The 27,111-nt window shown below is 34.3% G+C and overlaps 1 protein-coding gene across 10 annotated transcripts in view; it reads left to right on the top strand.

Moving 5' to 3' along the window:
• The window catches only part of EPHA5 (EPH receptor A5), a gene marked incomplete at both ends in the record, with an annotated part of 326,480 nt that overhangs the window by 59,550 nt on the left and 239,819 nt on the right, over positions 1 to 27,111 (top strand). For all 10 annotated transcript variants that reach the window (XM_082837949.1, XM_082837947.1, XM_082837948.1 and 7 more), the window contains one exon: positions 451 to 1,111. In XM_082837949.1, the coding sequence (XP_082694075.1) occupies positions 451 to 1,111 (661 nt within the window). The remainder of the gene's footprint in view (positions 1 to 450; positions 1,112 to 27,111) is intronic.

The raw sequence follows: 27,111 nt of genomic DNA, 5'->3' as shown, positions 1-27,111 counted from the left end.
TTACATTTTTATCCCTTCTTTTCCACATTTATTGCTTTTTTTCTCATTGTCATTTTTAAAAAGATTGTACTTCCTTTTTTCTTTCAAACTTTATCTACGCTTTTTCTTTCAAACTTTCTTCCAAATATATATACTTGCCTTTCACTGCTTCTTGTTAGTCACATCCATACTGAATTTTCTTTTACTATTACTCTGAAATACATGATTTTTTTCTGGGGAATATCATTTACGTGTCTTCATGCTTGAGTTACATTGGAGACAATGACTAATACTTTACTTAATTAAAAAAGGGAAATAATTTTTAAAAATTTTCATGGTATATCTCCTTCTCTCAATACTGTGTATTGAGGAAGCAGAAATTTTACACCTGAATTAGTTTTCTTTGACTATTTTTGCTGGTTATTTTCTAATTGTCTTTTAATTTTTTTGTCCTTCTATTATATTACACAGTGGGAAGAGATTGGTGAAGTTGATGAAAATTATGCCCCTATCCACACATACCAAGTATGCAAAGTTATGGAACAGAATCAAAATAACTGGCTTTTGACCAGTTGGATCTCCAACGAAGGTGCTTCCAGAATCTTCATAGAACTCAAGTTTACTCTGCGGGACTGCAACAGTCTTCCTGGAGGGCTGGGGACCTGTAAGGAAACTTTTAACATGTATTACTTTGAGTCAGATGAGAATGGGAGAAACATCAAGGAAAACCAGTACATAAAAATTGATACCATTGCTGCCGATGAAAGCTTTACAGAACTTGATCTTGGTGACCGTGTCATGAAACTGAATACAGAGGTCAGAGATGTAGGACCTCTAAGCAAAAAGGGATTTTATCTCGCTTTTCAAGATGTGGGTGCTTGCATTGCTCTCGTTTCCGTTCGTGTGTACTATAAAAAGTGCCCTTCTGTGGTACGACACTTGGCTGTCTTCCCTGACACAATCACTGGAGCTGATTCTTCACAGTTGCTTGAAGTGTCGGGCTCCTGTGTCAACCATTCTGTGACAGATGAACCACCCAAAATGCACTGCAGCGCTGAAGGGGAGTGGCTGGTGCCCATTGGGAAATGCATGTGCAAGGCAGGATATGAAGAGAAAAATGGCACCTGTCAAGGTAAGAGTTTATCTTTGGATCTGCAGGGGTTGTCTGCTTCAGTTGGATCATGTATATGTATTTCTTCCAGTGATTATGAGCAAACGACCTTTTACTTTGCTAATTTATGGAGATTATTTCTCTTCAAGTTTGATTTCTTTCTTCTCAGAATTTTAAAACTTCTGGCAATGATGAAAGATTTAATGTAATATTTTATTGGATATACATAATTATCAGAGAGTGTCTTACTTGCAGTGTAATATTTCATATTCATTTTGCTTTCAGAAGTTTTATTTTTGGACAGCTCAGATCAAGGGATTATTTCTTTGTATATAACTTTCTTTGTATGATTAGTGTCTGCTACTTTATTGCTACTTTATCTCCATGAAGAGAAAATAGTACTCTTTACTCGTTATATGAAATTCAAATGTAAACCTTTGATGAGACTTGTTTTGGCATGCTTTTAACTGCCTTTTAAAATTTCTTCAGATATAAGTTCAGCCACATGAACTTCATTGGAAAATATGTGTAAGGTGACAGGACTTAGTTTACTGTGTTGTTTACATATAATGGCTATTACATGCTTGCTTTTAAGAATTTCCAGGTCAATTTTAAATGCCTAATAAGTAGAACCCAAGCAAATAACTGTTTGGAGATAGAGCCAATACAGAAAGGTCATTTCAAAGCAATTTGCACTTGGAAATTTTTTTGTTTTAATTTCTCTTTTAAATTGAAACTTGATCATGCATGCCTCCTTCTTCATCTGAAAATACCCTCATTTTGCCCACAGTGTGGTGAGTTGCCCTTTTAAACTTGGATCTTTATCAATAGCTTTTTGGAACAGGATAGTACTTTATGCAAAGTGAAGAACAGCTTATGAAGAAGAAAACACGTTTTCCTTAAAAGAGGAAAAATCCATCCTTATGAACCTGAACTTGTTTTCACCATGATGTGTACATGCCAAATAGGTAATGAGAGTTAATGTGTATTAACTGAGGAGAAAACCAAATGCTAAGAAGTCCCCTAATCCCACTGGTAGCTTCAGGTGCATTTTTTTTTTTTTTCTAAATCCAGTATATAATGTGGATCAAACTTGCTCAAGTTTGTTCAGGCCTGACTGTAGATTGACCGTAGATCCAGGGAAACAAAACTAGGAAATTTCCTGTAAATCATACTGACTTTGCTTAATTATTTCTCTCTAGAAACACATTGCACCATATTTAAACTTCCTTTTTCAGCATCACCTCATATTTGTATACCATCTACAATCAAGTGCATGATTATTTCTCCACGTAATCTACAACTCTCTATTCCTTTATATGTATATGTAAAGTTTTATTAAATCAAAATTATGTTTCAGATATGCTTTTAAGTTTGTCAAGGAAATGAATCAGATTTTATTTAGGTTTGGATTTAAAGGAAAGTTCTAACTAACATTACCTTAACTTTTCTTTTGAGCAGCCTTCTCGGTATAAGGTGAAGCTATATGTAATTGTAGAATCAGAAGTGGGAGTTAAATATAATCCATTGAATACACTGTATTCTTTTCCCTAAAATATTTACAATATGAATCTTATTATTTCTAATAATTTGTTTACTATTATTATAAAGCAGCATGCTTGATTTGGTTATTTGTTTATATCCTTTTAGCGAATGATAATGTGGTAGCTTTAGTTCAAACACAGTGACTTTTGTCTTCGTCCATATCCACACAGAGTATAAAGGACCTCTGCATTTAGAGGATAATTTTTGATTGTTGCTGGGCTTAAAATATTCTGCAGGTGCTTATCATGAAAACATCTTGGGGAAGTAGTGTTCTGACAGGATGTTTTTTAGTGCATGCATTTACTGCAACTTCCTATTCTCATACTCTTACTAATTGAGGAGTAGAGACCTGAGAGAAAGAGGGACGAACTGGAGAGGCTACCTTGGAGGAAACATCAATAAATGTGTTTATTACCCTACTCTGGTAGGAGGAACAAAGGCTGTGGGTCATGAAGGCTGTAGACACAGCACCAGAAGTTGTTCTACACAGTGCAGTCTATATGAATAGTGCCTCTTGGTGTTTTCCCATGTACAAATGATATGTGGCCGCTCTAGGAGGAATTTCAAATGTTTATTCTATAAATAACATATCTTATTGAATGAATAAATAAATGTTGAAGGTTTGTTTTGGAGAATTAAGGCATCACAGATAGTCCCACATAAATAAATATATGCATTTAAACCTATATATTATATGTACATGCAAATGTAAATGTATGTATGTGTGTAAGTGTGCGTATCATATACAATTCCTCCATAACTCTAACTCATTCTATGGTTTTAATGTACTGTCCCCAAACCTTTAAGTAGGGACATTGATGTTTTGGAGCTATCCTTGATAGGCCAGAAATCTAGGAATCATTCTTGACATCTCCTTCTTACCCACCTCCCACTTTCAATCCATCCCAAACTACCACGCAATTATCTCATAAAATCACCCACTTCTCTCTGTTTCCTTTTTCCTCCAATCTATAAGCATATCTTGTTGGAACTTTATTTTTAAATATAATGAATGGCTTTTTATGTAGTTTTGGTTTTTGAGCCATGTGAGTGTATCATCGCTACAAAAATGCAAATCTGGTAGTTGCACACACCCATCCTCCTCAGTCCCTGCCTAGTCCCAACACACTTACTTTAGGCTCTTCAATGGTTTCCTTTAAAATAAAGTTTTTAAAGTAGCCTAAGATCCTGCATGACGTTGCGCCTGTTAGCTCTCTAGACACATCTTAAACTATGCACTAGCCACACTGGCTCGCTTTTAGTTTCTCAAAGGCTCACTTTCATTACTTGTTCTTCTATGATTCTGTTCCCTTCCCCTGAAAAATTCTTTTACCTCCCTTATGCCTGATCAACTCATACTAATCCTTCAGATCTGTGCTCCAACACTCCTTGTTCAAGGAAGCTGGCCCTGATCCTTAAAGACTAGGTCATCCCCTCTGTTATTTACTCACATATTTTCCTTCATAAAACCATTTAGAGTTATGATTTTGCATATATTTGTTAACTTATTATTTGATTAATGATTCACTCCCCACCCCCATTAGACTACATACTCCTTGATTACAGCAGTGGTGTATGTAATCTTAAGAAGTGAGAAGGAAATCAAAAGGCAAGAGGTAAGGAAAATGAATTCAAAAGAGGAAATAGGATGAGCAAAGTCATAAAAGAATACTATGTTTTAAAATTATTTATTTTAAATAAATAATTGTGTTTATCTTACCTTTGTACTTATCTTTAGAAAACATCCTTGGTCATAAAAATTGACAAATATGTCTTTTAAATTAATCTTTACTTAGTCCTAAGATTCTCAGGCCAAATTTTCAAGTTTCAGGTATTAAATCATATATGATTGGCATATGATATATTAACTATCATAGAGGTCGTCTTAATGATTTTTGTAGACCTCAAAACATCACATGCTGAAAAGTGTTTATAATATAGCCTTATTACATATTTACATTTAATAACTCAGTTTCTTTTATAATCAAAATATGTTGGGATTTAATTAAGGCTGTAATAAGAAGGTGAAGTTTGAGTAAACCTGTTGTAATGATTGTCATATGTTAAGATTTACTGAATCTGTACTAGGAAGTGACCAGGTAGTTGCTGTTGGATCATGTTCATGTGACCTGACATGCGTGCAGGGCATGATAGACTTGACCAAGAGGCTTTTAGCAACTAAACCTTAAGGAATCAGAATGCTAGGCAGCTTATTAACATATGGTGGCTTCAAACCAGAAGACAACCAAGAAGTGATTCAGGAGTCCCTGTCCATTTAGCAGTTCATATTAACTTCCTTTAGGAGAACTTGACTACCTTTTCCATAATAATCTGATTTTAACAAGGTAAGCAAGTACTCTGGTTTCTATTGTATTACGTTAAAACGTAGAGTGAATTCATTTTTCTAAAGCTTACTTATATGCCTTAATTTTCTATAATAAGCTGCCTTAAGTATACAAATTTATTTCCTTGAAATGTTCTTTATTTTCAGGAACTAATAATGTATTAAATCCATTTACTCAAGTATGTTTCCATATTTGTTATTTATTATTATTTCTGATGAAATTCACACTATTTTTTCCCTTAAGAGTCAAATGAAATTTTTTTGAGCGCAAAATTGTTAGCAGAAACCCATTTTGGAAGTTTCTGCTTTTTATTGAAGTGAATGTGTTTGACAGAAGTAATTGAGTTCACATGAATCAAATGTTGCCTGCTGAGTTCTCTTGTGATTATGTTGCCGACTTACTCAGATGCAAGGCAAGACCACTAATCTTCATCAGTTGCTAGCAGAATGAAGTAGTAATTTGAAATTACCCCTAGATAATTATAGTTTCACTTATATCAAATGGAGGAAAGAGATTTAGATTGTGGGTCACTGCCAAAACCAGTCAGAGTGAAGAAGGTATATGGTGCATGCTCAAATACAGGGTAAGGGGGGGTGTCACATGCCAAGGGTTGCGGAGAAAAAGCACATTAATTGTCCAACTGGGAGATGATTGCACAGCAAGGAAATGTAGTGAAAATACTGAGCTCAAGAAAGAGCCTTGATTCAGAAACAGTACAGATACTGCAGGGAGTAGTATGTCGATCATTCAAACTTCTGGTGCATATTTATGTTTGAAACAAAATTGGCTGGAAATTTAGGGTATTAGGTGTTCATATAATTATGCATTGGAGAGCCTAGTTATTTTTAATTAGACACATTACCAAAAAACTTCAAAGGGGTTGAACTTTTGGTCCTATTTGGTATGCTATTTTATGGAACAGAAGGAAACTAATTTTAATTTAAAAATTTTAACAAAAGATGGCAATTATGAAAGTAGAGTGTCAATGGTGTGTGAGTATATGTGTGTGTGTGTGACCTACTGCTGTGAACCACCACTAAGACAATCAAGTAGTTAAGTCATTTCATCTATTTGCAGGTATTACACATGAGAGTAATAAAATAGATTTTTCTTTTCTTTAACTCCTCCCTTGAATAATTTTAGATTAGTTCTATTAAAATGTTAGAGCATACTCTGCATATTTTTGTTTTTGCTTTTCTTTTTTTTTCTAAATCAGGGTTTTTCAACACTGATACTATTGATATTTGGGCCAGATAACTAGTTGTTTGGGGGGAGGGGCGGTCCTGTTCACCGTAGGATATTTAGCAGCTTCCTTGGCCTCTAATACTCCACTCCTGATTTTCATAGTCAAAAATGCCTCCATATATTACCAATGACCCCTGGAGGCAAAAATCTCTCTTAGCTGAGAACCACTGATTGAAATATACTCCATCTGCCTACGTGAGCAGATGTGCTGCTAAAGCTAAATATGTTTATAGACTGGTTACCTTTGCAAAAGTGAACATTTTTCTGCAGAACGGAAGAAGTGTACATTTCTTAAAATGCGTATTCTTTTTTTTTTTTTTTTTTTGCGGTACACGGGCCTCTCACTGCTGTGGCCTCTCCCGTCGCAGAGCACAGGCCCCGGACGCACAGGCCCAGCGGCCACAGCCCACGGGCCCAGCCGCTCTGCGGCACGCGGGATCCTCCCGGACCGGGGCACGAACCCGTGTCCCCTGCATCGGCAGGCAGACTCCCAACCACTGCGCCACCAGGGAAGCCCCGCGTATTCATTTTGAAATGTGACTAATTTAACTTGGACAAAGTGATATAGTATATCAGTAAATATGCTGCTGATGAGACGCAACGTACCCTAGTGTTTTAAGCATGCAGATTCTGAGCCAGAATGCCTGGATTCAAATCCTACCTCTGCCATTTATCAGCTCTGTATCCCTGGCCAAGTTGTTGAATCTCTTTATTCCTTGTTTTCCTCATCTCTAACTACCTCATAGCAATTCTAGGAGATATTATATGAAAATTATTTAGAATAATGCCTAGAAAACAGTACTTATTCAATAAACGTTAGCTATGTCTTAGATATTTTATTAAAAATAAAATTATATACAGGAATATGTGTCTGTCCATTGGAAAATACAGGGTAGCTTCAGCTTAGAAAATTCTCTAATTTGTTTAAACTAGAGAGTATATTCTTGAGTAGAATCATTTATCAAAGGATAATCCTACATTTTTATTTATTGGGTGATCAAAACTATGTAAATATATTGGAACCTACTTTATAAAGGAGATTTGCTCTCTCCTTAGATATCATCACTCATTCTTTAAATTATTGATCGCTCATCCTTTAAGTTATTGTACTAGGCACTGTAGTTTATCTATACAATTCCTGTATCCTAGTAATGCAGACAGATAGCTCACAAACATACATATGCACTCACATCTACAGTTACGGTTTATGAGCATTGTTACTGGCAGTGTGAGTGTGCAAAAAAAATGTGTAGTAAGAAAATGTTTCTCTGAAAAGGTGATTTTTAACACAGATGTGAAAAAAGAAGCCACATGAAGACTATGGGAAACAGCTTAACAAGCAGATGGAAGCTTTCAGTGCAGAGATCTATCATAGTATATTAATCAATTTTGTATATATCTTTCCCTCTAAAATTATATTAAAATGTATTTGCATATTAAAATCTGAGAAATAAAAGAGCTGCTACTCCCTGAAATTACCTGCTAAAAGAGGCTATTCATATACATATTATACTGTCTTAAGGATAGAGAATTCCTAATAATACCTAGGGTCAAATACATATCAAATATGAAACAACTCAGTTTATTTATGAGTAGTATTGGTGTGGTGGATGGCAGCTTGTAAGTTATTATACCAGTTGAAAGAATGAAAGCCTTTTCTTTTTTAAGAACTTAATGTTTCATTGGTCCAGTGAATCTTCTGGATATGGGCACAGTAAAAAAAAAAAAAAAAAAAAGGGAGAGAGAGATTTGGCAATAAAGGAAAAGAAATAGAAGAAGCAGAAGCAAACACTCCATAATCCCTCCTAGACAAGCTTTTGATCTTGATTTTGCACTCCTACTTTCTCACTCTTAAAAGAAGGTACATTAGGCAAAGTCGTGAGTCTCCCTTTCCTATGCCATGTTTAGAATAAATGTAACAAATAAATACTATGCCTCATATTTACAGTAATAGTAATAGCTACTTTGTACATTTTACTTTGGGTCAGTCTCTAGAATGTCTTATTATGATGGTGGCACATTCCGTATTGTTACCGTGCAAAGGAATTTTAGCATTTCTGATCTTGAGCTCCATTATGATCACATGGATGGAGAATTAGTGATTATATTTATGTTCAAGTGTCTCATATTTTACAAAACATCTCCTGATAAAAAACATTTATTAAAAGAATATGCATTGGATATGCTACTTTTATTATAACAAATTAATATAGAAATATATAAATTAACAGAGAAATATAGAAATAAATTAATATAGAAATTCTCTGGAAAAAAGTTTAATGATAAAGATAAAAGCTATTATATATCATCATATATCTGAATTGATATATTCAGAAGTGATTTAAAATCCATGATACTTAAATGTACTGGGAAACCACAACGTACTCCTTCTGTTTTATTGTTTGCTTTTTTTTGTTCAGGTAGCAGCAGAAGGATTTTTACAAAGTCTGATAACATAAATCAGTATAGCTCTCATGGGAAAAGTTGTGTGTACAGGAAAATTTAATTTTGAAAATTCACTGAGTGTGATTCAGCAAACATCTCAGTGTCTGTTCTCAGATTCTTAAGAGCAAAAAGTTAAAAAAAGAATGCAAATGATATGAAACAAAGTAGCCACCAATGGCATAAAATCATTAAGTAGACTTAAAACCTCAAAATCGACCTGAAATCACCACCAGATTTTGTACGCAGTAGAGCTGTGGGCTTTAAGGTGATGCAGGTCTCCATTCAAATCTCACTTTTCCTTTTGGTAGCTGTGTGACTGTGGACAAACAAAATCAGATTGAGCCCAACTTTCCTCATATGTGAAATGTTAAATAATACAACATGCACCTGCAGAGACAGCCTGTAAAGGCATATAAAGTATGCCTACTTCAGGAGCGGGGCATGGACTAGCCACTTCAGCATGACCTGAGAACTTTTGAACTACAGAATCTTAAGCCCCATCATAGAAAAACTGAATCTGAATCTACATTTTAGCTAGATCCCTTGGTGTTTTTTATGTGCATCTGTGTTTGAGAAGCACTAATATAAAGGACTCTTGGAGTGAATCCTCCTTTTTTCTTTATTTTAAAGATTAAGGAACTGAAATACAGATAAATTTTAGGGCCATGTAACTACATAAGGGCAAGAAATGTATTTATCTTAATCCCTTTGAATAAATATCAAAATATTGCACTCTCCATGTTGTTTCATGACTATTACGCATTAATTATATATTTATCTTTCCCTCCAGATGCTTCTTGTTTTGATATAGATGGTAATTATATAACTTTTGATTGTATTAGGCCTAATGAAATTCTTTCCTTTTTTATTTCTGCTAATTGCTTCTTGACTTTGGAATCTCATATTTACTATCAATTCATTCTACTATTATCATAAGTAAACAATATTGGCAAATTAGGGGAAAAATCAAACTACAACAAGGTAGAGAAAAAAGTACAAATGGCAGCCATGTCCTAATCACTCCAATTTATGAATTACATTTTTGGAGTGCTTGTCTTTTTTTATTGGCTTGTAGGAGTTCTTCACATGATTTAAGCTTTCCTCCTACTGATGAAGTATTATTGGGACCAGTTTTTATCTAATTCTTCTCTTCTCAACATTTTTATAGTGCAACACAGTAATTTTAATAATTTAAAACCATATTGTTGCTGGACACACCTATGAGAGATTCTGATTCCATTGTGTGGTGCTGGCCAGAGCGTCAGTATTTTTTTTTAAAGCTCCCTAGGTGACTGTAACGTGTAGTCCAGATTAAGGAGTTTTTTGATAGTTAGGATTAAGGTTTGGTGGCTTTTAGTGTCTTATGTAAATTTATACCTCAAAACCTCATCCAGGGAAGGCCACAAATTTTGATTCTTGAAGACTGATTTCTTCCCTCCATGAAGAGGTCCCACCTCCCACAAGACTCTTTGGCACTCCTTGTATACATGGGCAGCGTTTTACCCAGTGCCTTCTATTTTATTTTATTTTTTGTATTCCAATAAAACTTTATTTACATAAACAGGTGACAGGCAGGATTTGGCCCATAGGTTGTAGTCTGCCAACCTTCTGCTTTATACCCAAATACAAAGAAACTGTATAAACAACACAGAAATGATAAGCATATTAATATTTTGTCTTATTTTAACTCTACAAATTCTCCTCTCCTCGTCCTCCTATTAACCAGTGCCTTCTTGAGGGTGCAGCCAGTTTTTCAAGGTTTCAGACTGTCTGAAGGGCTCCCCACTTGCCACAAGGCTATGGCTTTTTCTCCTGGACTCTGGGACATTAAAATCCAAGTCTTCCCGTTTCCCACACCCATTCTCAGCCCTCCTGTCCTGCAGAGAAGCAGGATAGGATCAGCTCTAAAAGGCAGCACTCCATGCTTTGGTTCCCTCTTTTTTTCTGCCCCCTGTGGGTTTCCATCCCCATATTTATAAAATGTATTGCCATCTTAAAATTTCCCTGCATTAAAACAAAACAGTAAAATGAGCCCTGTTAAATGACAAAACTAAAACAATTTAGTAACAAGTTTGATATCCTTTATTCAAAATAATCCATGGACTGGGGGAGTACAGTGCCTCACCAGCAGTGGGACACTCTTCCCAGGGGATTTTGGGCAAGAGTGAGGTTTTTAGAGCTTTAGAAGGGGCAATGCGGAAGCAAGGAATGATTGGCTAGGAGGTCCGGATTTACTTACAAGGCTAGCAGGTCCTACTTTCTAGGGTAAGGTGGGCTAACTAAAGCTGAGTTGGAGAATACTGATTGGTGTATGTTAGGTTTCTCTTAAGTGCAGGCTGATTTAGGTTTAGATTTGTGACATGTGCTGGGCCACTGGGGTGACCTCAATTTTGTGGGTCCCAGTATATGAATTAACTTTTTCAGCCCCAAGCTTTGTTCTATTTAATTTAATTTCTAGGTACTTGTACCTGGAACGTTTCCAGGTTTTCTTAGACCTTCATGTTGTTGGAACCAGAAGACTTGGGTGAACTAGTAAATGCTAAACTTAAGTCTATAGTTCCCTAAGTATACAATGCCCAAATATAAAACTTTTAATTTTGAAAAATTATTGCTGACCTACAGGAAGCTAAAATTAGTGAAGGATATATACATCCCTGTCTGAAACACTCTCCACCCACCAAATGTAAAATTCATTGGTATTCATTTTATCAGAAGTAAAAAGTAGTTCATTTTTTGAAAAGTACATTTCATTTATGTTTTAGTCAACACATTTTATTTTACTAAAGAGTTAATAGCTGAAAAAATTAAACTGAAACATTTGTCAAGTAAAGTAACTTTTTAAAATGAGAATTGACATTTTAACATTGACATGAATAGAGAAAAAGTTATCTTTTACTTTTCTTCTTCTGCAAGTAGCATTAGAATTAAAATGATTTACAGACCATAGAGAAAAAATTCCTGCATTTCCTTAAATTCTTTCCGCATTCTTTTATCAAAATCTCTCAAACTTCTTCAAAAAAATAATATTAAAAAAAATTAATTTGGGGAAAAGGACATCCTGGCTTTGAGAAAGAAGTATAAAAGGAACATTTATGAAACTTGGAAACACAAACTAGTAGTCATACTGTTTTGTCTAAAACAATTTTAGCATAAAGGATACTAAATGATACCACAAAATTTAATTTCATGTTATTAGCCAACTTGGTGTAATTATAATAAATAATTTCATCCTGAATAAAGAAAACTAAAGACAGGAGTTTAGAGGTGCTATGTTAATGCTCTTTATTGAAATAAGAATAATCATATTTTTTCATAGTACTAAAAATGGAGGTATGATACAGATGGAAATCTTGATGTATTTCATAAGCTCTCTGTTACAACAAAATAACTAAAACAAAATTATCCTTTTCTGCAGAAAAAAGAGAACTTTAATTTGGGGGGGTGGGAATAACATATTTAAATATTAGCACAGCCTGTGGCTTGACTTTAGCTAATCAGGATTTAATATATTAGTTGCAAATATTATGATCGTCAGTAAGCTGATAAATTGGGGTCCAAATGTTGGAAGTAGGGAGAAGATTAACCTGCCCAGTATCACACAGCCACCACGTTTTAGACTTGGCATTAGAATCATATATTTAACTTCAGATTCTCCATTCTACTGTTGTACTTTGAACAGTATATAAACACACTTAATCACAAATTGATTTGTAGTTTGTAATCACATATAGCATCCATGATAATCCTGAATAAAAAGCACTGATTCTTCTTAGGACCATATTTCTATTATAATTAATATGTCAAATGTTTTCTGCTCGACATGTTTAGATTTATGTAGTACACCTCCTGTATGGATAAGCCTTGAAAAATCTGCTTAACCACTTTGGAGGGTTGCACAGAAAGCTAACTATCCAAGCAACTAATAAGAAGCTTAGCTTAATTTAAAGGTATCAATCTATTTAATTGATTTGTTTATATATCCAGTTTACTACTCACAGGAAAAAAGGTTAAGTATGCTGTTTGCCTACACAGTATAATTTATTGCCTTTTAATTTAGTTTGTACATTAGTCCAGAAGGACATGCCAATTATTATAAAGCAGGAAGGCATGGAGCCACTAGCTCCGCATAGTTTTTTCTAGAAAGTGTATTATTAATTAGCTGTAAAAATAAAACTATGAATTCTAAGCTATTCATGATCTCATAACTGGTTATCATTACATGAAAAGGCTCTTGTATCCTTTATTATTTCTGGTCATAGATGTGGATCACATCTTATCTTCTATACTTTGTTGTTTAAACACTGTGTCTGCATTTATGGCTGACCAGTAGGGTTCGTCCTTAAGAACTCAAGTAATTTGTTGATATGCTTTGATCTTTTCTGAGCTTGAAGATATCCTGCTCATTTGAGTGCTGTTAAGGTATAGTTTAAATAAAAAAAAAAAAAGAAGAGACACAGTTTGGGGGAAGTAACAATTAGAGAAAATGATAATTTGACTGATGGATAACTCCATTTCTTTGATGGAATTGTTAGCAGGAATCAGACTTAGAGAATGAGCACTCCAAAGTTCCTGCTGTGTGATTGTGCAGGAGATTAATAATACACTACTCCATATGCATAAGGGCTTTTCCTCTGATGAATTCAAAGCGCTTGGAAAGGATTCTATTAGGACATTTCTTAAATAAAGAATGGAACTATCAAAATTTTATTTTCCATTTTATGGATTGGAAAGTAAGGTGATGTGATTTCCCTAAAGCTTCCCAGTATTCTCCTATGCTTCCCTTTACCACACTAACTCTAGTTTTGCACCTCACAATCAGAGAGCCACATAATCACTGGCTCCTGTGAATGATGTCCCCGTATTCACCTAGTCCCAGTATTTTCCAATGCTAAAAGCTTCTTTTTTTAGAACTACACTGACCTGTATTATTTATTTATTTAAGACTTTCTTTAGAAGGTTTTGTGTGTCGCCTGTTTTTGCTTTCTTGGTTCAAGCATGATTTAATATGTCAACACTGGTTTGCTTAACTGGGTTTGATTGTCTTCCATACTTGACTCAGACGAGACAGTCTCCTTTCAAGCATGTTGCTGCCCAGATAAATGAAATGTCACAACAGTGAGGACTCCTTGTTTCGTGACAGCGGTAGCTTTTTTGGACACAGTCAGTGGTTGGAGAGAGGGGCTGGTGAGGGCATTTACACAGTAACAATAGAGCTGACTTAAGTCAGGCCTTCCTCTTCAGGCCCACACAAACAAACAGCAACAGATAATGCACTTAAACTTGGAGGAACTTTGCTCTTCATTCAGGTGAAAATGAAGTTAAATCCAAAATAGGAATTTTTGTTCCACCGTGGACAAGAGGGAAACATCTGTTAGTAGTTGCCTCAAAATAATACTCAAGTATAGCACTTTATTTTTACAGTTTGATTTCTTCCATGTTTTATTGGCAGGCACTGAGATGTTATTGATCTCAGTACATAACGTTAGAAACTAATCCATAGGAAAAAAGTTTTTCCACTGTCTCTCACAGTAAAAGTATTGTTTATGATTTTGAAACCTGGGTTAGATTTTAAAGACTGGAGGCTCATGAAGCTTAGTACTTGGCCTAGAGCAAATCCTCAGTACATGCTAGTTACTTTAAAAGTTGAAAGCCATTTCAGTGAAAAATAACCCTAGGCAAAGTACTGGAGGTTTGCTTGTTTGTTTGTATCTGCTTTTTGAACTAATGTTTGCTTGTGTTGCTTTCACCACCCTGGGATTGCGACCTATCCTCCTAGGACATGTGGAACCCTGGGAGGGGGGAGCATTCTGTCCAGTCCAGTCTGCACCCGGGTCATCTCCTCAGGTCACGGCCTGTAAAGACTGAGGAGGTTTCTGAGTGTAAGTGGGAAAATTTTAATTTCAATTTAAGAGGGAAATAAACTGGGCCATCCAGGCATGTTGCAAGGAATTGAATGTATATTACAGGAATGGAGAGTCCATTTGTAACAAACTTTGATTAGGGACTGAAGGAAGAAGAAATTAATCATTGAGGAGGCACAGAGTTAGTTAGGCAAAAAAAAATCTGAGTTTTAGAAAAATCTGATGAAAGTGAAAGTCTTAACCAAGGGCAACCTCCATCATCAAGGGGAAGACTGGCCAGAGTGTTCCTCTGATCAGATCTTAGAACTTACATTGTTTTCATCTGAAGTTAGAAGAGAATGGAATGAAAGCTGAGGAGAAAAAATTCTTGTTCCTTGAAAATACAAAAGCTGGCCAAAGGGAATAGTTTGACTTTCAAGTCAGTGTAAAAAGCAATAATATACTAGAAATAATAGAGATTCCAAGAAATAAGGCCAATAAATGATAAATGACAAGAACTGGCAATTAATGACAATTCCAAATGGCAGAATTGTCAGGGTATCTTATATGGGATGGTGAGGCAAGAAGAAGGGTTGACACATGTGCAAAGACCTGCTGTGTGCCGGTACTATTAAATGTTTTATTGACATTCTCTCTTTTAAGCTTGACAGCGTCCTGTGAGCCATAGTTTCAGGGGGAACTGAAGCTCAGAGAGGTTAATTTTAACTAAAACTATAAAGTGGCAACTGACATTTTAACCTAGGTGTGTTTGTTTCATATCTATGTTTTCCCACTGTATTATATGTTCTCCATTAAAATGAACTTGAGCTCCACTTAATTTTGTCACCCGACTCAAATCCCTTGTGGGCTAATCTAACATCTATGTGAGCAGAACTACACTGTATATCAGAGGCAGAGGCACCCTGGAGGGACCTAGGAGTCACCAGAGTCGCCTAGAGATTATTGTCCCCATATTCAGACCTCAAACTGAGGATGTGGAAAGGAAATTTAAGGTAGAAGGATTATGTAGTGACAGGGGAATGGAACAAATAAAGCAAAGCAAGACTGTGTGAGCAAAGCAAAGTGTGAGTGAGAGGAAATTGCAAGAGCATGAAGCTCTTACCCAGGTCAATAGAGACCCTATAATCAGGAACCAAACTAGAATTGATTACCTGTTTTCTATGTGAATATTCAAAGTGGGGGAAGAAAAAACCTTTGGAATAAACTCGATATACGTGCTGTGTGTGAGAGAGAGAGAGAGAGAGAGAGAGAGAGATTGGGTTGTAGGTTAAGAACTCTCAATCCATTTCTGACTTTTTTGCTTTTTGCATTCTTATGCACATAAATTACTTTGCCTTATTTGTCTGCTCCCATAAGTAGTACAGGAAACCTTTTTCTTTTTCATGTTTTAGCTTTTGGAGTATTGAAGTGTGATTTTATTCAAGTTTTGTTTGTTTTGTTGCTTTTGTTTCTTTTGGGGATGGGGTAGGGAAGCAAAAAAAAAAAAAAGAAAAAAGAAACTGTACTGTACAATGTGAGTGAGAAGATTTTTGTAAAGATTCTAGCTTGGGAAAAGCCTCTGCACCTCATGAACCTGGTGTGGCCTTTGAATTTTCATGTCCACAATAAAGAAACTAAATGATTCTTCACCTCCCCACCAATTCTGATATTATGGCTTTCAGGTACAAGGTGTCTTACTGGAGACTTCCATTTTGAAGTATTTTCATGTCATTCTTAATCGTGGGAAGTTGAAAAGAAGTGATACAAAACAAAAGAAATACAATATAAAAATTAAAAAATGAGCAAACAGATCTTCATAAATAAAATAGTACAATTAAAATAATTGTTACTTCTCTGTTGACTCATCTAAATTAAACAGTCAGCCTGATAATAAAGGCAAATATCCTTATGTTCTAATAGGTAAAACAGAACTGTTCTAGGAAAAAAATAGTACATATTCCTGCATTTTTAGACCCAGCTATGTGTGAGGTATATAGAAACAATGTAACTCTGACAGATATACTGTTGTTTCTATTTTATAAGTGAGGAAATTGGAGCTGAAATAGATTAAGTATGATTTCCAAGAACTCTGAGTTAGCTTCTAATACAGTTTTTTTTGACTTCAATGTATATAAACTTTGAGAGAAAAACATAGTGACTATTCTACATTCCCAGAAGGCACCACGTTTTATTTTTTAATTTAAAAAATCGATAAACTCAATAGTTAGAGTTATATGGGGGAGAAATGTACAGCCAAAGGACAAGCATGGAGACGATCGTAGCATTGATGTAAAGAAAAATAATAACTGCTACTTGTTTTAAAAAATCAAATTCAAAGAATAATATATGATAATAATTATAGGAAAAGGTACAAAAAAAACTAATTCTGTTTAGATATATATGTAGTCAGTAATGCTGAAAGAATCATGACAAATCAAGATTGTATAATTATTATATAACTTAAATATTTGACTTTTATTAGGAAAAAAGTTATTAAATTGGGTGCAATTATATGAAATTGCTAGTACATGACCACTTTGGAAATACAAAAGATGGCAGTTTCATATGATCTAAAGCAATATATGTGCAATCAAATACTGTTAATATACAGTGATACTTCTTCATTGTTTATGTCAGGAAAATAACCCAGGAATTGAGGAAAATATGGCTGCAAACTCAAATTCCCTAAGGATACTCTTTCTCTCTCTGTCTCTCTCTCCATCATTACTCCTTCTCTCTCTTCTCTCCTTCTTTCTTTTTTCTCTTTATTTGGGAGACACTATTTCCATCATTTCAAAGATGATAATTTTCAGAGTTTTCAATGTATTTCAAGTGAAAAAAAGTAATACTGGAAGGATTTTTTTCAGTTTTGGTATGATAAATATTACTAGTTTTACATAATAAGACCAAAAAAGGAGGGGGTATAAGTCCCTAGCTTCTATAGAAAAATATATGTTCTTTTTCTTTATTTTGTTCAATTGGTTTCTAGTTAATAATATAGTTTTTAAATGCTTATTAGAGCTTGTTGATTTATAACTGCTAATTACAACAAATGTTTTATATTTTCTATATAGAAAGGTCAGATGCACAACTAAATGTAACTGCAGACTCCAGTAATCCTTACATATCCCTGTTCTTTCCGAAAACATCTTACTTACTTTGGTCCTGGAGACAAAAAGATTTGTCTTTTATTCTGTCATTTCAGCTTCTCTACTACTAAAGTGAATATATTCTCTTTAAACTTAAGAAAGTACTGATGACTTCAGCTCTTACTGTTCATTAACATGCACTTGGCATGTATTTTTCCTCACAGAAGTGGTATTTGACCTTGAAAAACTCTGAGGCCCAACTCTCAAACAAGATTTAAAACTAGGTTAGGTTTTTTTTTCTCCAATTCTTAGTTTTTTTTTTCTAATACAAGCTGCTTCTCTTGTATTACTTTGATTGCTTCTACTTATGATTAATTCTACTTATATCCTTTCCTAATTTCCTTTTTTTCTCCTTCTATTATAAATTTTTCTGTTATAAATTGATTTTCTTCATTTGAATACCTTTATTCTTCGAGAAAACCTGAAGTTAATTCCTTAAGAGAAAGCTATTTTGGCTTTGTTTTTTCTTTTGCCTCTTTCTCCCAAAAGAGGACGTTTGGTTCTGTTAACTTAGAACCAAAGGAAATAGAAGGGTATTATTGTGATATGTAAAGACATAGCCTGACATAAATATTTGTTAAGTGTGTGTAGGAATTTTTCTGTACAATAAATCCATCCTTTTTGTTCCGTTATTAGAGATGGTGATAAGCCTGTTGATGATGATATTAAAATAATAATGATAACATTCCCAACACTTCCATAGCAAGTTCTATGTGGCACACTCTACTGAACACTGCTTATTTGTTATATAATTTGGTCCTTGTGTACATGCACGTGTGCATGCGTGTGCACACATACACATTATGAATCATGTATGGTTCTTAAGTTTTACAGAAAAACAAGCAGACACAGAGAGTTTACATAACAAGGGTAACAGTCAGTAAGTAGTGGAGTTGGATGAAAGCCCAGGCCATTTGTTTCAGTTTCTGCTTTTAACTTCTATACCACACTGTTAGTGGAGAGACCAGCACACTGTATTTTACAAGCATTGATTTTATCCTCTCTCCAAAATTTTCTTTGATTTTTCCCATCAAGAGATAACCAGTTCAAAAGAGAAAAGATCATATATGTAATCATTATATGGATGCTAAATAAATATTTAAATAGACTTCCTAACAATATACTTTTCTCACAAAAGAGAATAGTTCAAATACAAAGGATTTCCATCAAGAATGACATTTATATTTATGCAAACTCTGTCTAAAAATAAACATACACTGTTATGAACTAAGAGAGCAATATTTTCATTCAGAAGTATATTTATATAAAAGGTAGAAAACCTTTTCTACTAGATATTCAGTTTCTGTTCACATTCGGTTTCTCTTGTTTCCTGCCTACTTTTAAACATGCAATAGAGACAAGACTCGTGTATATATATGCTTTGTCACTTTTGAGCATTTTTTGGAGGGGGGTAGGGAAGCTGTGTCATGCCATCTAAAAATCTAAAAAGATCTTTTCTCTATCATCAAACTTTCGCAAGAGATTTTTTGAAACAGGGATTTGAAATGTTATTATTTTCATTTTTAAATATACCTAAATAATAGCAAATAATATGATTAAAACATTAAAGATTGACATTTTCGATTGAAAATAATTTATCTCTTCTCAGGTATCACTATGACTGTCCATCCAACAGTGATTTAATCACAAAAAATAAAGTATTATATTTTGAATAAATTCACAGGAGTTTATTTTTGAAGAAAATATTCCCATTACAGATTTTAGTTTTACCTTGTCCATTTAATTCATCTTATAATTTTAAGAGGAAGGGGAAAATTCTTGGTTACACTAATCGAAGGATTAGATATAAATTATAGGCATTTTCTGAGTCCAGTTGGCTTGATTATACATTGATATTTTAGCTAAATATTTTGCCAAATTAATATGTATTGTTAATATTCTGTATAATTTACTCTATAAGTAAACAGTGTATGTTTATTTTTACTTAGCACATTTTATTTTTATTTAGCATACTATATATCTTGTACATTATATTATATATACGTTTCATCTACCTGTTCGGAAAATTCATGATATTAAAATATAATTTCATTTTTTATTTTATGTAAAAAATAACAGATATATCTTTCTCATTTTACAAAGTAAAATTTTACGTGTTCTGAAGGGTGATAACCACAAGCCATAGGGAAAAGTGCTGGACCACATTCAAATTAGCCTTATTGTTCTATATTATCTTACTGGAGTACAAGGTTAATTAGTACCATAGGCGATGTGCATTATTCATCGCTGCAATCAGGCTTTTATTCTGCTGGGCCTTTATTGTCTGCAAATTGTTGTTCTTCTTATAACAAAACCTTGATAAACTATTATCATACGTAATTTCACTGAATTATATTGGTGATGCATACATTAGTTTGTGTACTTTATTCTGAAGATGTCATTCCCATCTAAAAAAAATAGGAAGATTAAAGACTAACGTCCTCTTTTGTAGGAGGACATAAACTTTGAAGACAGGGAACATAAGTTATTGTTGCTTATTGTAGGTTTTTTTTTTTCTTTTAATTAATTTTCTCTGTATCTTATAGAGAAAGCTTTAATAATATCATGTTTAGTGGCAATAGTTTTTCATTAAATATTGATCTTTAAAATACATTTTCCTCTTATAATTGTAAAATTAATTAATTCCCTCTGTCTCAGCAGAATATAAACTCCCTGAGACTAGGGACTTTGTATAACAGTAACACGTGGAACAATGACTTTACCTTAAGACATATTTTAAAATGAATTTAATGAACATGTGTGTACATTTGCAAACAAGAATGAGTCTGTTAACCTAACAGTTTAATAGGACTTTTATTGTAGAATTAAAAATAAGGAAAGGGCTTCCCTGGTGGCCCAGTGGTTGAGAGTCCGCCTGCCGATGCAGGGGACATGGGTTCGTGCCCCGGTCCGGGAAGATCCCACGTGCCGCAGAGCGGCTGGGCCCGTGAGCCATGGCCACTGAGCCTGCACGTCCGGAGCCTGTGCTCCGCAACGGGAGAGGCCACAATAGTGAGAGGCCCGCATACCGCAAAAAAAAAATAAGTAAATAAAAAATAAGGAAAGAACACCTTGTCTCAATTCTAGTTCCTGTATTTCTCCTCCTCTTATATATAGGAGACAACGATAGAAGGAAGGAAGAGTGGAGGTAGTGGCAAAGATGACATAGGAGTGATGATCTATTATGTAATTCAAAGTTGTAGAATCAACAGAAAGTCATTTAGCACTAGTCTCAATTGTCATTTCCCTTCATTCTACACCACTGCAGACTGAATCTTCAGTAAATATCGGTAAATTATTAAATTTCTCCATTTCTTCATTTTTTCAGAAATCAGATGCTTAAGATTACCCACACACAACACAGCTGGAAGCCAGTTGCAAGAGATGTTGCAATGCAATTTTAACCTTTCCTCTTTCCCCAGGGACTACACAGGTTACTTTCATAGATATCTCTGTAACCTTCATTTGTCTGGAGACCAGTTATCAGAAAATTTCAACTGAAGCAAGGCACTTCACTTTATTGCTTTTTGATAATTTGTCCATAAACAAATTCTCTTTTTTTCCCCATAGGTAATGCTTAGGAAAATCTTTGAGACTGTTTTCTTTTCTTTTGTTTTCCCAATTGCCAGTCATTTCTGATATTCAAGCAATTATAATTTAGTCTTTGTCCTCCAGAGGAAGAGAAAAATAAGATAAAATATTTTATGAGTACAGAACACCCAATTTTGCTTATCTAATGCCTAGTTTTCCATCTAGTTTAGACTCTAAAATTTAAAATCGAAAATTATTCAAGGTGTAGTCAAAAATACCTACTCCCCTGGCTTAGCCTAAGAACAGAATTGTGGCATCCAGAAAATGTTATAAATTGTTTGTCTCACAGAAATTTCTACACATACCTAAGTTACCACATTAACAATGTTAGTTTCAACCTATTAAATTATTCTTTCTTTCAGAATACATCCAGGATTTCTTTTTATATTTCTTTTTCCTAAATAAATTTGGAAATGTTTACTGCAGCTCAGGTCCTGGTTTTTGACATAGAGTCATATACTCGCATAATCACACCCACATACACTCCCACATAATCAGACATGAATATTTGCCACCATTTCACCTAAAGTTTGTTACTTAGATGATTTTGTTAGAATTTTAAATGTCTAAGTGTAAAAAATTACAAACAAAACAGTGTTAAAAATTTGAACATTTATGTTATGTCTTCAGCATTTAATACAAAGCTCATTTAGAAACCTTCTGTTAAATTGGTTTGAAATAGGTATTTTGTCAAGAGATTATTTATAACCTATATTTCATTTAAGGAAGTAAAATGCATTGAAGGCATTTTCTAACTCAAGACCCTATATAGAATTTTATCCTACTGCAGTTAAATAATCAAGAATTAAAAATGTCCCTATGGCTAATATATTTTAAAACCCATTACCTTTAGTCTCCATAATCTATGTAAACTCATGGAATGAAAGTTTCAGATTAAGTTTCTAAGATCCCAGATTGATGAATGAAGACAATGATAGTTAATGGTGTTTCAAAAACCTGTGACAGAAACAGATGACTGTGAATAGGTCACTTTACTTGCTAGAGCTCAGTTGTTCATTTTTTGAGGTGACAGATTGGCTTAGTATGGTGCTTTTCAGAATGCGTTTCCTGGACATGTTCTTCTGGACCTTAAAGATCTTTATTAGGATGTTTATATTTTATGTTTTAATTACCACAAAAAACTTAAAAAAGTGTCTTCACCCTTTTGGGCTGCTGTAAGAAACAAGCAGAGACTGGGTGGCTTATAAACCACAGACATTTATTTCCCACACTTCTGGAGGCTGGGAAGTCTGGGATGACTATGCTGGCAGATTTGGTGTCTGATGAAAGCCCTCTTCCAGATGTAGACTGCTGATTTCTCCCTGTGTCCTCACATGGTCGAAAGGACTAGGGATCTCTCAGGAGCCTCTTTTTTTTTTTTTTGTGGTACGTGGGCCTCTCACTATTGTGGCCTCTCCCGTTGCGGAGCACAGGCTCCAGACCCACAGACTCAGCGGCCATGAGGAGCCTCTTTTTTATAAGGCATTAATCCCATTAATGAGGACTCCACCCTTATGATTTAAGCACCTCCCAAAGGCCCCACCTACAAATACTATCATCTTTAAGGGTTAGGATTTCAACAATATGAATTGGGGAGGGAGAACAAGCATTCAGACCATAGCAAAAAGTAATATAATTATGTTTTAAATCTGAGTACTGGGTGAATATGCATTTTCTCTAGGTCTACTTATGCACTTTTTCCAAATAAACCGTTATGCAAATTTAACTTACTTAAATATTAATTATTCAGAGTAAAGGTAAAAGAATGGAGCCAAGTAATTTGTTGCATGACCAAGCAAAATCCAAATGAAAATAATGTTCATTATATCAATAGAAGTTTCATAGCATTTTATTTTATTATTTTTTTAAATATTTATTTATTTATCTATTTTGGTTGCACCGGCTCTTAGTTGCAGCACACGGGATCTTTAGTTGCAGCATGCGGGATCTTAGTTGTGGCATGCATGTGGGATCTAGTTCCCCGACCAGGGATGGAACCCAGGCCCCCTGCATTGGGAGCGTGGGGTCTTATCCACTGAACCACCAGGAAGTCCCTTATAGCATTTTAAATATAGAAGAGTTTCAAGAGGATTGAATCATCACTTTGCACTGAACTTGAAAGTTCCCCATGTAATGACAGAGAGTGTAGTCAAACATAGTATTTTACTTGCAGATAAAATATCATAATCTGTGACATTAATAGTATTGTTAATTTGGATTTTATTGGTTCTGTAGTTTTGTTTGCATTGACTTTGTAAAATTATTTGATTGTATAAGTGTAGCAACTATAAGCTAATAATTTTATTTTTAGCTTTGTATTTATAAAGTAGTAATAGAAAATTTTTTTAATTAAATACTGAGAGATTGAATTTTTGGGAGCATTACTCAGGTTTTAGAACTCTGCTAAAATGGGCTGCTCTTCTTGAAAATACAATCATTGGATTATTTTCAGGCTTAGAACTTTAGCTTATACACATTTATCATCAACTATATACTCTTTAGTTTTTTTTCAAATATTAATGGAGTGGATTAAATTTTTAAACGAATGAAGGAATCTTCTAATCTTTGTTGTAGAAGCAAGTGTTTGCACTTGCCTAAGTTACTTGCTCTTCAAATGAGAATCACTGAAAAATTATTTTTAGTACTTTGAGGTGTGTATGTGTCTTCATTGGTAGGCTAACTCAATAATAGTAAGTCCTATTCTTGTTGGTTTGAAATTACTATGCTCAGAAAAATCAAAATTTATCATTTCAGTTTTCTTAATTGACACATGTTGGTTGGAAATCAACTCGAGAAAATGGAAATGGTCAAATTTGAATCACACTGACTGGAACTATTAGGCACTGGAATGTTTGACCCAACAGAGCTGAAGACTCTTTTAAGCAAATATGGGGAAAACAAATGCAATGAGTAATAAGAGGAATTATATTCCTAATTTTATAATTAGGAAATATTTTGAAAATATTATGAGCCATCAGTAACATATAGTAAAACATTCTAAAGTAGTTACACTCATTTGTTCCAATATTCATGTGTCTCACATTGAAACTGTACTTAGGCTACACTGCCACAACCCTGAAGTGGCTGTGTGAAATGGCTCTGTATATCCATCCTTCACCCCATTACCTACAGCTCTACATACAAATACTTCCCTTCTGTCTTTTAGTTATTCAGTCAATACCTGGGAAGAAAAACACTGACAACATAACTAAGGAGAAGAAACAGTAGAAATTCCACATTCTCATGCTAAACTGGTTATTTAGTTATTTTGTAGTTAAAGAAAAAGGAATTCCCATAAGAATTTTTTAATGATCTTTGAAAAAAATTTTTTTGAAAGTACCATACCTGATACTTGCCAGCTATAAAAGTATGCTGTATATAGCAATTTCTATCTTAGGTTAATATTTCAAAACACCAAATAAAGTAATTGCTTCCCATATTCAGCTGCATTTTCTAGTTTAAGGTCTAATTGAGGATCAAGTTAGTATAGTATTTGATTATTTCCAAAAATATACTCACTGCTTTTAATAGTAAGCTTTAGCATTTCAAACAAATATGGAATTCTCTATATTAGAAGGCTATAATTATAGGCTCAGGAATAATGCTAGAATGAGTAAAAGCCAGCATTAAGGGCACTTTGTGTATTTCTTCTCTCATATTTTCTTTAGTTTGTTGCCAAATTATTGCCTAAGTCTTGATACTAATATTGTCTGTGTATTTGTTGGTAAACCTCAAAGACCTGTTTTTCTAATGTATCCTTTTTTTCCTCTTTTATAAAAAAATTCAAACAACATACACACTTTTCATTGCAAACAGTAAAATATTTACCTAAATAAAACTTTAATTTACATACATGCTTTATATAGTGGAAGCCTTTACAAGTTTACACTACATTAATTGCTGTCAACATTCTGCCCCGAACATATATTAATGGCTCAGATCATGCAGAGCATATGCGGGTGGGGCAGACATCTGACCTGTATGTCTGTCTCCCTCTGCTTACTGGGACTGTCCAGGTCCACTATTACGTGGTTCCTTAAAGGTGAACTGCCAGTGTCCCTGGCTCCTGCCCCTGAGGATGTCAGTGAGAGGCTGAGCACTGAGTCCCTGGCTTACCTGTGCCTTTCCAGTCTCCTCCTCCAGCAGCGTGTCTTTTACTGACCCTTCCATGGGAGAAAGGGAGGAGGAAAAAAACACCGCTGTCATTTTTCTGAGTGTAAAAGTTTGGAAGTAACAAGTCTGCTTGTTATATGAGGTATGTATATATTGCAAAAACCAGCTGGGGGTTGGGGTAGAATATGTTAGGAAGAGTTTTATAGGAGAAACTCATAGATAATCCCAAATGATTTACACATTTGGGATGGGTGTGGAGATTAGACATAGAGTTAGAGAGTTAGAAATTAGATATACATATAGGTATATTGATATATAGTGATATCTCAAGAAGTAACCCATTTTTGTATATTAAACTTATTTATAATTTGCATGTATTTAATTATTCAATGAATATTAATTGAGGGCAGTTAAGTACTAGATGTTCTACTACAAGGGACACAATGTGAACAAAGAACAAAAGTTTCCTAAATTTGTGGAGATTGTTTCTAGTATATTTGGTAACATACCAGTCTGGTGTGAGAGAAATGTGATGGAATTTTGTAAACATACACTTCAGTTTTGATGCTAAGTACGTATTTTCCCTTTAAACTTTTTTCTTTAAAAAAGAAATTGTCGCTGGACTTCTACTGATATTTTAGAGTCTAGGTAGTTAGTTGTATTTCTTCATGTATAATGTAATCTTTTTGTCTAAAACGAAGCCTACTTTGTAAATAATCTAGTCTATTTCAAATTAAAATATAAATAATAGTATTATGCAGAATTTGCTTAAAACTTTCAAGCAGAGGAATAATAAACAAATTAGGCTTAAATTATAATAACGTAAATTAACTGACTGTGGAAAGATTTTCCTGCCCTAGTCTCTAAACACCACATCAATCCCTTAGTAGCCTCAAGATACATAGTAACTTACTTCATGTGCTACTGTCACATACACATGATATAGCAGACTTTATTAATATCATAAAAATGATGTAACTGTCACTGACTTATAAAAGGCTTTGAAATGAACTGCCTAATTATCTCATGAATGAACATAGCTGAAAGTATTAAAGAAGGTACCTTCCAAATACTGAGGTCCAATAGATAAAATGGTTTTAAAAACAGGAATTCTCATAAATTTTGAAAAACAATATAATTCAATTAATAAAAAATTTACTCTTAAGTAAATACATTAAAATTATTATTTTTAAAATTAATTAATTAATTTTTTATTTTTGGCAGCATTGGGTCTTCATTGCTGCACGCAGGCTTCTCTCTAGTTGTGGTGAGTGAGGGCTACTCTTCGTTGCGGTGTGAGGGCTTCTCATTGTGGTGGCTTCTCTTGTTGCACAGCAAGGACTCTAGGCATGTGGGCTTCAGTAGTTGTGGCACGTGGGCTCAGTAGTTGTGGCACATAGGCTTAGTTGTTCCATGGCATGTGGAATCTTCCCAGACCAGGGCTCAAACCTGTGTCCCCTTCATTGGCAGGCGGACTCTTAACCACTGCGCCACCAGGCAAGTCCCTAAAATTATAATGATAGCAAATTAAACATAAGTCTGTGTTCAGCCAATAAAATAATAATAATTAAAAATAAACTTTACCTTCAGATATGATTTTTAGCAAATGTTTCTTTGATTGGAAATAAAATGCACATTCAAACATTCTATTAGAAACAGTGTTAGAAAGATTTGCATGTGTTCAAGAAAAATAGGATTCATTTTCCTATTTCTGTGGTGTGTAAACTTTCTCTCTTTCGGTGTGGAGA

Source organism: Leucopleurus acutus, assembly GCF_964270905.1.
Source record: "Leucopleurus acutus genome assembly, chromosome: 4".
Lineage (NCBI taxonomy): Eukaryota > Metazoa > Chordata > Mammalia > Artiodactyla > Delphinidae > Leucopleurus > Leucopleurus acutus.
This window is presented reverse-complemented; position numbering and strand designations above follow the sequence as displayed.